General features: G+C 39.0%; 1 protein-coding gene across 6 annotated transcripts in view; it reads left to right on the top strand.

The window, feature by feature from the left end:
• The window catches only part of MYLK (myosin light chain kinase), a 228,691-nt gene that overhangs the window by 160,954 nt on the left and 55,672 nt on the right, over nucleotides 1-12,065 (top strand). For all 6 annotated transcript variants that reach the window (XM_064514692.1, XM_064514696.1, XM_026118420.2 and 3 more), the window contains 2 exons: nucleotides 2,596-2,712; nucleotides 5,236-5,316. In XM_064514692.1, the coding sequence (XP_064370762.1) occupies nucleotides 2,596-2,712; nucleotides 5,236-5,316 (198 nt within the window). The remainder of the gene's footprint in view (nucleotides 1-2,595; nucleotides 2,713-5,235; nucleotides 5,317-12,065) is intronic.

Raw genomic sequence — 12,065 nt, forward strand, 5'->3', positions numbered from 1 at the left:
CCAGCAATCCACATGTGCTTTGGATGTGCTGATCCAGTGTGGCTGCCAGGGAGCATGAAGAAGTGAAAGGAGAAAGGATACAGATTATTGCTGCAGGGAGCTGAAAGTTAAGAGACAAAGGGGCCCTTGAGAAATCAGGTTTCATTCATGCTCCTGCTCACCGAATACCTTAATTCAAATTAAGCACATATAAATATTGTTTTGGAATGAGTGTTCTCAGCAACACTAACATTATTTCATGAGAACTTGACTTCCAGTGGAATAACCCAAATGCATTTTCAGTCAGGCCCCTGCTGCGCAGCCTGGCTAGTGCTGTATTATAAAAGTACTGCTGACAGAGAGCTGTATGCACATGGCAACTGGAGGATTTTCATGAGAAAAAGCTAGGATGTGCTTCTAGGTTTTATTTAATTGTGGGGATTGACCTGTTGTCAGGGAGGGTTCTTTCAGTTTTCATGCTGCTTAAGGAAAAGTTTCTCGTAAGGTGTTAACTTATATTTCCAGAGTGTGCTATATGGGCAGCAGCACAGCATTATGAGTGGTGAAGAATGAATCGATGTCAGACGAGTCTTAAATAAGCTGATAAACATTCAGGTCAGGGAGGGCTTTTGAGAAGGTAGGAGGGATCTCTGTAACCCACCAGCAGAATCTAAAGCAAATGGTGGTTTGTTCCAGTCCCTTAAGGATCCAGTTATCCTTACAGGCCAGGCCCTGTCCCATCAGCAAGGCGACCAGAGATCTACTTCATATGTATGTGACTTTGTTCCATAGTTCATGTTCTTTGGCAGTAGCATTTTTAGCTTCTAATGTGTGATCTTTTCTAATTATGTTACACAGATTCATACAAATTCTTTGACTGGAAGTTATCATTGGTGTGCCCTCCAAATGTCCCTTTAAACAACAGAGATGCCTGAGTTTATATTTGCTAGATGCCTGCCAGAACACTTTTGTAATGTCTCTCCTTCGTTTGGAAGGAGGCTGCAGGTCAGGCTGACTCACAGGGATGAGTTGCCTGAGGGAAGGCACATGGCTTTTCTCTTCGCCCTGTAAGTTGGCTGAGCGCAGCCCATGTGAGTGAGTGAAATAGTTCTCACTTAGTTTCTCAGGGGGGAAAAATGGCATTATTTAGAGCTTCTTTATTTTGCTGAAAAGGAGAAAAAGGGAAGAAATTCATTTGCTTCTAACCCTTGCGTGTTTCTGATAAAACAAATCTGTTGGGAATTCTTTGGATGTTTTCTGAAAGATTTGCCTTGAATAATAACATCCAGTGAGGGAAAATCTGAATGCCAAAAGCAGAGTTGCCGTGTCAGAACGGAGGTCCAGTCTCTGAGGGAAGCCAGTAAATTCCCCATGTTGCTTTTCAAGGATCGGTGTCACTTATGTCTGTGCCATCTCCCACATCGCAAGAGGAGATATGTGATGGGGAGCCTGCAGGCCAACACTCTGGCAGGTAGAAGTCAGCCTACAGTCAACCTAGAGAGAGAAACATGGAAAATAGCAAGAGATGCTGGGAAATCCCCTTATGTCCCAGGACATGGGAAAATGTCTAAGAAAGATTGGTTAGAAGACAGGTCAAGCTTTCCATGAGGAAGGAGAAAGCAAGCCCACACTTCACCCTCCCTGCAAGGATATTTGGAAGGGGAAGGTTTGGAGTGTCATTTTTTTTAAGTGGGTTCTCTCCAGGGAGTGAAGTACTTTGTTGTTCCAGGCAATGCAAGTGAGAGTGTAAGGAATTAGCTAAACCACAGTTCTCCTTCCTCTTCCCCCAACTAGTGGGAACAGCTTCTGTTTCGGCTGACAGAGTTTTATTTTTTAAGAGGAAATGTATTTCCCTTGGGTCATACCAAGCTTCCCTTGGTAACTACAGAGCTTATGTCGCATCCTGTTTCTGCAAACCCATTGAAACCAAATTTTGTCTTTTTATTTGAAATTAAATGGGTTTGTTGCAGTGACAGATTGATTACCATTGATATATTGGGCTTTGTTACAGATGTTTTACAAGATCAGACATTTGGTCTTTTATCAGTTCTAGCAAAAAGATGACGGCCCTCAGTGCCATTTTTAAACTCAGGCACTAAGCTACAGTTCTACTTTCACACGTGGATGCTGATGGGGGTGCTAGAGACAAGGCTGAACCAAAATATTGCAGATAGACACTTTATAGAAGTCCTCTTATTTGCAGTCCTACACTACTAGCACTTTTGGGAAAAGACCATCTCAGTGAGGACTACTTATCACTGCTGTAAGGCAAAGAATAGCAGCAGAGATTCTGCTCTGGGTCTTCTGTATCCTCATCTATTAATCACTTGAGGACTGCAGGTCCAGTTTTGAGAATCCTGAGGAATCCTGAGGAATACCTGAGGATCTAAATTATGTACCCATGTATTTTTATTTTATTTCAGTCTTAATAAGGTTCTAATCTCTATAGTGAATTCTGATGTTGAATTTTTAAGGTCAAGACATCTTTTTCTAGCTGTGAACATCAACTGTAGTAAAAGATTGGATCATTTCATGCATTCTGTTCCTTAGTAACACTAAGCTTTTTGTGAACTGCCAAACATGATGCCCGTTTGACCTCTCTGTTCTTTGTATTAGGGACACTGTGTTCACTTACCATTGAGAAGGCCATGCCTGAAGATGAAGGCGAGTACAAATGCATAGCTGAGAATGCAGCAGGAAAAGCTGAATGCGCTTGTAGAGTGCTGGTGGAAGGTAAGTGCTTTGCTGCAAATGGGAAAACCCTTCCATAGAACTTCCTTCTTTCCCCCCTTTCTTTCACAACAGCAGCCTTTATGAACTACATACAAAAAAGAACTCTGCCTGCTTCACTTCTGCATGTTTTCTATCAGTATGGTAGTTCAGTGTCCACCATAAAGAAGCATGAGCAGAGAAATAGTGGAGCACCAAGTGCTCTCACTGCTTTGTGGTGTAATCCAAGCTCCTGCTGTCCACTGTATTTCTGTAATGATACCACCCTTGTATACCACTGTCCTAGAAGTCTGGTATGAGTAATTTGCTAAGCACAGTACCGGTTCTCAGCTTCAGTGATGCTGATGATACTGTACTCACACGCCAGATAGTCTTGGTCTTGGGCAAATATTTTATCATGGGGCTGAGAGCACAAACTTTTAAAATTGCCATGGAATTTAAGCCCAAGTAACTAAATGTGATTCTGATCAGCTCACCTTTAGGTGAACAGCTCATTCTTGAATACTCTACTTTGCATTGCAACTAAAAGAACACAAAACTAAAAAACATATGCAATACCTACCATAATATAAATCTTGGGTGGTAATTTGAAGTAATAATGAAGTTTTACCAGCACTGAAGTTCAGAGAAGACTATCTAGAGGCTTTAAGCAGAATCTGATATCATGTAAGACCTTCACTACCACAGAAGCAGAAGGATAAAGGAGCTGATCATCAAGAGCTTAGCACTCAGTAGTTCTCCAAAGCTATCCTATCATCTTTTAAATGTTTCAGTCATCTTCATATTGTTTCCTTTTCTTTGTCTTCTGAATACCCCCAGGTAGTTGCCTTCTTTCATGAAGTCTCCTTCAGCATTATTGTTTCCCACTCTAAATTTCTTGCTGGCAATGCGTGATCTGGGAGACTGGATGCAGACTTTGGTTTGCAAAGCCTTGATCATGGAAGGCTGTCAGCTCATGACATAGTCATTGCTTGATGACAGGGATGGTGTCCAATCAGCTGTCTGCCTCACACTGGTAGTGACACCCATGGTGTTAGGAGCTAACAGATCACATAATATTGGACACCAGAGTGACCATATTCCTACCTCAATACTGGCCAACTCATCTGTCCTTTCCATTCCCTACTGGCATGCTGCTTTGCATGACAGAGAAGAGGTTTTGAGGAAATGGCACCTGGAGCAAACTCCAGGTACTAGGAGGGATGCCGCTGGATATCCCATGTCCAGGATTGGCAGACAGGACAGCTGTTAGTTTTAAATTAGAATTGTGATCTAAAACAACAATAAAAATTGCTCCTTTCTACTCAGTCTGCAGTCAGCATCCCAGAGGCTGATTTTTAGACTCAAAAAATAACCTTAAATTTCATTATGTTCCTTTTGGCCACATGGACTAAAATGGGCTCAGAGGAACATTTGACTTGATGGTTCATTAGCTCAGGGACAAATCTGTAGAATCTAAGAGTCTGAACTTAGGCCTAGCAGGCTACTGCTCTGAATTGCTTGCTAGAAATTTCTGTTTTCCTCTCTTAATTTTACAGGAAATTTAGAAAGACAAACTTTCATGCTCTGGCACCTACAGGTAGTTGACTGAAACAGCTGGTTCCATAACATTTATGCTATCTTTTTTTCCAGTAACTAAATTTCAAGCAGTTATCTCCCGTATATGTCCTCTGAAAGCTTAGTATTTGAAAACTACAAGCTGATAAAAGCTGGGATCAGAATCCAGAATTGGGATCTTTCTTCCAAAGAGGAATGTTGGGACCAAACAACCTGACAAATGGCGCTTGTTAGAATTTGCATTACATGACATGCTCTGCCTGGGTGACCTGGCTGAAAAAAGGATGTATCTCCTAGCTATATGTGTCTATATTATTTGGGTACATGTGGAAGAGAGCCTGTATTGACTCTTGGGTGTCAATGCTGAGTACTGCTGGATATGAGCTGTATAATCTTGAGAATGCTGAAATGCATCAAACTTGAGTCCTATGGTGCCACTTTTGCTGTTCTCTTTAGGAACTGAACCATTGCATAGTATCTTCTTGGAAAGATTTAAACATACAGAGGAAATAACTGCTTTTCAAAGAGTGTTCATCTATACAGATCACAGAGACAATAGACTAGAAAATGACATAGCAAGAGATGATTTTGGATGAAACGATGTTTCAAAGATGCCTTTGCTTCCCTCTTCCCATGTCCTGTCTGAAGCAGCTTTGTGCACATTGTATTTTGTTCTCTTCAGTTAAATAGGCCCCTCAGCCTTGGTAGTGTCTCCTTTCTGTCTGCTTTCTCAGGTTTTCAGTGCAGCTGCTTCTGTAGAGTGCTTTCTTCTCTCTGTTCCCTCTTCCTTTTGGAATATGATGTTATCCAGCAATTCTGTGCAGAAGTTCTTGTTTAAAACCCCAACAGCCAACAAGTTCCTCTAACTTTGCAGAAAGATCCAGAACAAATTGATGTTAACAGACCGTACTTTCATTCTTAATTTTTAAATTAATGTATATTTTATTGTAATTTTTGTTTTGATTGCAGATGCCACAAAGACCTCAAAGCCTACTGAGAAGAAAACCAAGAAGCCTAAGAGCACACTTCCCCCTGTGCTGTCAACAGAGAGTAAGTGACAGTGATTTTAATTCCTTCCTTTTCACTGGAAACAAAAGAGTGCTTTGGGATTCTGTGGTCATTCCCTTCTGTTTGTAGGCATAGTATCAGGAGCTTGTGCTGTTTCTTTAACCCTTGCACATAGGTCATGCGAAATAAGAGTTTTTGCCTTGTAGGGAATGGAAGTGAGAGGTGAAACTGTGAGTTCAGACCTAGCCCACTCGGTTCTCAGTTTCCCATAATGATGCAATAAACTTATGGCACGTATTTGTTTTCAGCTGCCTCCCCAAAAGAGTGCAGAAATTCTTGAGTCATTTGTTTCAAATCATGCTGTGTCCTGTGCAGACAACAGACTGTCCTACCATTGATAGGCAAGGTATCTTGACTGAATTGTCTCCTGTAACATAATCCATCCTGTTCTTTTTCGGTGAACGTGGGAAGTGGTTTTATGAGTTTTACATTCTTTATTTCAACCCTAAATACATTGCTTGCTTTTAATGCTACTTAAAATAACAAATCAGCCATAAAATGCAATGCTACTGTGCATACATGCATTTGATTAAGAGAAAACTTTAAATGGTAAAATCAGTATAATAACATTACTACCTAGAAATTCGCAGCACTGCTACTACTTTAGAAACAGACTGTCCACGGGGTACAAATGTCTCTTTGAAATGTAACACTGGAGCTTGAAAGTTGTCTACCTAAGTTGTCTACCATGTGAGTTCCTAAAAAAGGAGTAAAGACATAGTTCTAATAGAAACATGAAATATGTTCTCCAACTGTTTCAGAATAATTAGAAACAAGCTACTATCTGATTCTCCAGCATGGAATAATTTCAGCTTTTTTTAGATGGACTCAGTGCAGTTTTGTATTTATTAATGATCACAGGTAATACCTGTGTTTCTGGATTTGTAGACTTCTGTAGAGCTGTTATGAGTATGTGCTCCTAGGCTGTTCTGTCATGATATCCTATATTTCTGAATGTTTTGGAAATGTTGCCTCCTCTCCATTTTGAGAAGATTTTAAATCTTTTTGATTTAAAGATGACATTTGACTTGGGCTGCAGGTATTCCTGAGTTGCTGGCTGAGCATTAGAAATTTTCCCTCCCGGCAGTCATTTGGGAGTGTGGGAAGGGTCACACCGACATGCTCCACCTCTGCACCTGTGCTTCAAAAGCTGTAAATAATAGGAATTGAGAAGAACAAGCATTTGTTCTTGAGCATCAATAGAAAATAAAGTTTTAAAGCCATTTAAAGCACCACAGGCTAGTGTTTTGAATGGTGTTTTCTGTGCACACAAACACACACATTTCCACTCAGCCTCCCAGCCATGTTATCAGTTGCAGCATTTCCAGGAGGATGTGTTAGTGAGAATTAAGTCTAAATATGTGGAGATGCTGATCCACATCCTACTGAAATCACTGCTTGTCTTGCTGTTGCTTTTAGTAGAAACTGGATATGAGCAGTAAAACAGAAGCTAGCAACTCTGGCTTCAGAAATGAGTGGGAAAAGAAAGTTGAAACAATGATGGCTGGTTTTCTTAAGTTTGCTTTATGACATATTACATCAGTGTTTAAAGTTCTTAAGCTTCTCATAAGGTCTTTTTTCAAAATACCTGTAAAATATCTTTAATGTTGCCCTGAAAATATCATCAAAGTAACCAGACAGAGCATTAGGGAGCTGGGCTTTGGAAGAGCTTTTGAAAAACTTTGGAGGAGTACATATTTAATTTTAAAAGGATTTGTCCACAGAGATTCCACAGGCAGATTTTAACATCTCAGCCTCAGTCTTGGGAGGTCTGTAGGTATTTATCTGCCTGAAAGGGGTGTTATGTTTGTAGGCTTGTCAGTGGCAAAATGTACGAAACTGATCCAGTACTCCTCACAGCTTCGAAATAATCTGAAATCCCTTTCAGATGTAGAGAATTTGAAGTTCCTTATCTGAAAGAGAACAGCCTTAACAAGTCAAGTATTTGTCCATCTTTACTGTATCATTTCTCTCCAAAAGGAGGTGAATAAAAATGACTGTGAGGTAAGATTCCCCAATCCAGTAAGGAGTTAAGTTTGTACTCTGATCTCTTCCAGTCTTTGCTGCCACATCGACTTGGCAGCACTCGTAATGGCAGGTAGAGTATAAGAAATTATAAGGAAGAACTAGAGAACAAAACAAACCTAAGAATCCCACTGCATAAATTCTGAATTTTTAATAGTGAATGCAGGTCTGACCCTTCCACCCCAGCTCCTCTGAATAGATACTGGAGAACTAAAGAAATTACACAGTAGAGATTAAATAGACTAGGAATCTTTGGTTTGAAAAGAGGTAACTGAAGAAAGACATGACAAATCTATAAAATGATGAACAGCATTGATATTTAATGCTGAGCATGGCTGAGCTTGGAAAGGAGCATGAAATGCCACTAGTTTGTGAATACAGAAACAACATGCCATTAAATGTGGGCTACAGTTCTTTCCATCACAAACTTGTCAGGGGCTTTTTATTTACTCTTCCTGGCCTGATAGGATTCAATTCTGTTAAGCTACAACAGTATGTGCTATAAGGGGTATAGAAGCTATATATTCTCTGTCATCTTTAGAAGTACCCCTTCTCAGAAAAAATTTCCATATTGTTCATTCTCTGGAAGAAAGTGCAAGCCAACTTTCATGGTTAGCAGCTATGCCAAACTTTTTTCCCTTCAGATAAATTATAAGTGATCCCAAGATTTTTGCCCTAATAGGAACCTTCAGGAAATCTGATGAAAAGTAATTAACTTTTAGTGCCTGGAAGCAAAGAAGTCCAATGAATGTTGGTATGTTAATCCACGGAATTTGTCTCACTGTGAGAAAAGTTGCTGCCCCAGGTCATTTGACTGGTTGTTCTGACAATTTTATTCTATTATTTGAAGTTTTGCTTTTGCAAGCTACTGAAATCCACTAGTAAGTTAAATTTTCTCAGCATGAGCTCTTTTGAAATGATACTAGACTCTCACTTAGAATAAGAAGTTATTCTGAGAAAAATATCTATGAAAGCAGCTTTGTAGCATGGAGTGTTTAGCAGTATCTCTGAATAGCTCCTTTTCAAGCACACTGTGTTTACATGCAGAGAGACTGCTCCCATGCTAGCAAATTAGGAAAATTAGCATGTATTTCTTTTTGCTCATAATTAACATTCTGTAAGAAGAATTTAGTAGTAATTATGACTCTGTAGAATGCAACTCTGTAATGCTAAATAGAATAAACAATAATGTTTGTGAGAAAAACAAACAGATTCAGCTTTGCATCTAAAGAAATCAATTGTGAGAAAGAAGGTGGAAGGACATTTTTTTAAAGCTTTCAGAATTGATTGTTCTTTACTGACTTAAATATCTCTGCGAGGTGGATAAAAAATGCTACTGGATTAGAATAATGAAGTGTTATGTTTCCTCTGCACAGATATAAAAGATTAGAGGAGGCAGTGGAAAATTGGAACCTTTCATTATTTATCATACCGTATACTCCACGCTATGCCAGAACAATCAGTGAATAATACAAGGGTCTCTGAGTTTGGCATAACCTTGCAGCAGAAGTACTGAATTAAAAATTCTTAGCACTTGATCATCTTTATACAGACCTTTGAAAGCATCTGATATAAAGGGATTTGGACATCCAATATCCATTAAAATTAGAAGTTCATTCAACTTAAATTTAAAAGGAATTCAACTTAAATTTAAAAGGAATTCAACTTAAATTTAAAAGGAATTGGGTAGTTAAATTACCATGACTATTTGCAAAATCTTGAGTGCTTTAAATGTGTTTTGCCCAACAGATTGCAGAAAAATGAAAGTGCAGCTTGAGATTTTTGAGAGTAAATGATGATTTCGTGGTATATAAATACATATTCTCTTTTATGAAAAAATCTTCTACTACTCAGTACTTCCTAAGATTTTGTCCCTTTCATGTGTCTTAAGCTGAGGATCAAAATAACAGTAAAACGTACCCTGAGCAGTTTGCCCAAGATCAGGCACATTCATTTCAGGTCTAGAAGCCAACTTTTTTGATTCTCAGTCTGTGATTAGCTTACTCTACATACCATGCCCTGAAACACAATACATCTTTTTAACTGACATCCCCCAAATTTGCATGAAACAGATCAGTTTTCCCAAAGCCAGATTTCTTTTTCAAAGGTTTGAAGAAGTTTTCGAGATTTAGAGGGGCAAAAGGCATCTTACCACAGTTAGAGGCTATTTCTTAAACTTCACCAGGGCTGAGCAGTGCAACATAACTTTACTATAGTAGGAAGAAACTGTATCCCACTCATTGCTTCTTAGCAAAGAATTGGCTTTAATGTGTTAGAAGTTAAACCTCCTAAAGCTAAGCATTGAATCGAAGTGTTTGGAAAGAAATGCCCACTGCTTTTCATAGGGCTAATTCACAGCCCTACTTTCAGTAAATATTAAGAAGTGGCAACTATCACCTGTCATAATCAGTGGTGTAAAAACCTAACAGGATATCCTGGATTCCCTCATTTCAGCGATATGCTTATTAAACCCACTGTTCTCATACCCATAAATTAATACCTGGCAATTAAACCTCATACATTGGAGGATGATCTAGCACAGGGTTTAATTAAGTTCTTCTGCTCAGATAAAAATAAAGTTATTTCAAAGAAAATAACTCCCTCCACACACCAAAGTAAAAGAGCCCAAAATACATTATTTAACAGTATTCGATATCTTGCTGATATAAATCTTTTCTATCTACTACTATATAAAATCTGTTTGATTTCATGTCAAACACATTTTTGGCTAAGTAACGATGCATTCTCTTGCTGACAGTTGTTAATAAAATGTCTCCACTGACACTGTCCAGATCAAATCCTCTGGAAGGTGGAAGTGTTATCTTCCCAGATCTGGCTTCTCAACATTGTTGGTACTTGACCATAATGCTGAGCAGCAGCATCTTTGCAGCAGCATGTCCTAAGTGTAAATGTGTCAAACAGGACTCCATATATATTCATATTCATATGGTGGGGAGGAGGTCAAAGCATTTTAATTACCACGGAGAAATAGTCAGTGGCCAAGTGATTAGCACACAGTTCTGTTATTTGTTCTTCAATAAACAGTCTTGTCAGAGAATCCAAGTCTGCTGGCACCATTTTAAGAAAGTGTCACAGGAAAAAGCTAAACTTGATGTGTGTGACTTACTTAAATAATATGTAATCAAATCATTAAACACTTCACATTTTTGTGGTTTTCCATTCTAGGAACTATCAATATAACATTAAACATGGCACTGATGAATGTAAAAAGCTTCAAAATCTTCCTGTCACATCAGATTTTTTTCTCCTCAGTATAAAACTTGCTACTTTCTAAGGGAAGAAGTAACTAATCAGGTCAGAGATATTCTCTTAATTGCAGAAATAACACAGTGCTGTGTAGCTGCACCCACTGCCAGGAAATGAGGGCAGCTGTGATCTGGTGACTGTGCTGCTACTGTCCTCTTTTCTCTCTGGGATAGTTTGAGATGCTTTTAAGGGTCAACGAGGCTGTTCAAAACAGTTCTCTCATTCCTGTCGCTTTCCCAGAAGATCCATGCCACTCCACTCCTTGAATACTGCAAGAAAAACTGATCTGTTTTCTGTACAGTGGGTGCAAAGTATCCAGATCTCCACTTAATGTGTTGGAACAATACCGGTTTCATTGCCAGGGAAATCATTGACCAAACTTTCTCAAAGAGAAAAAAAAAATGCTGTTTTTTTCTTAAGTGAAGCTGAAACTTCCTTTTTTAGTGTATGTAAATAAACTTACTCTGAGCTGTTTTTAAGATGTAGGTATGATTTTTCTGAAACTGAATAGTTAGAAGCGATGACTGCACACCTCAGGATTGGAGTCTGAGGGTGAATAACTGTGGCACAGAGCCTAACAAATGAACTAGCTGAAGTAAAAAGGTAGTGTAAGATTTAACTTGGTGACTCTGAAGTTGGTTGCCTCCATAGATGAAAAGAGAATCCAGTCACTGTATGTATATATAAAGCAATGAAGAAACACTGATCTGTTGTGTAAATCACTTCTCCTTGGGGCTCAGTGCAGCACCATTTAGCTAATGCCAGGTATGCATTTTGAATCTCTGCCAGGTTACTTTACAGCTTACACCATACTGATGCTTTCTGAGTTAACATTGGCACAGAACAATATTTTCCATGTGTTTTTCATACAATCCATCCTACATAGCTGTATGTTGACAGAAGAAAAGAGAGATGTTTATTGACTGTCCCATGCAGAAAAAGATGAGCATAGTTTTTGCAAGATGCCTTGAACTGAAGGGGTGCCATGCACCATTAATTCCCAGTTAAGTCGTTGATTAGAAATTGCTGATCTCTGGCTGTAATAGAAACATTGACTAAAGTTTCTTTTTTATAAAATGGGAGCCTACAGCCATGTGCTTAGATAATGTGCAAAAGCACTGAACACCTAGCTTTTTCCACTGAAATCACTTGAAGTTGCTGAACGTCTAACCAAACTGACAGTCAACCCTTTCTTTCCTGCTTAATAGACTGGGTAGCAGGCTAGTAACCTAATTTAGGCTGCTGTTCCTAGATGCATGAGCACAGCATCTTAGTGTCTAATTCTGGATGTCCTTGCAGGACATGAGAAATACAAGAATCAAATCTATATTTAAGAAGCTAACATTGCTGTATTGCTCCCGCGAGAGCTTGTCATGGAAGTCATACAGCTTGAGTTGTTCATAAGCTCTAAGAGTCTGCGTTTCTATTTGATACTGGAT

Source organism: Dromaius novaehollandiae, chromosome 7 (genome assembly GCF_036370855.1).
Source record: "Dromaius novaehollandiae isolate bDroNov1 chromosome 7, bDroNov1.hap1, whole genome shotgun sequence".
Classification (NCBI taxonomy): Eukaryota; Metazoa; Chordata; class Aves; order Casuariiformes; family Dromaiidae; genus Dromaius; species Dromaius novaehollandiae.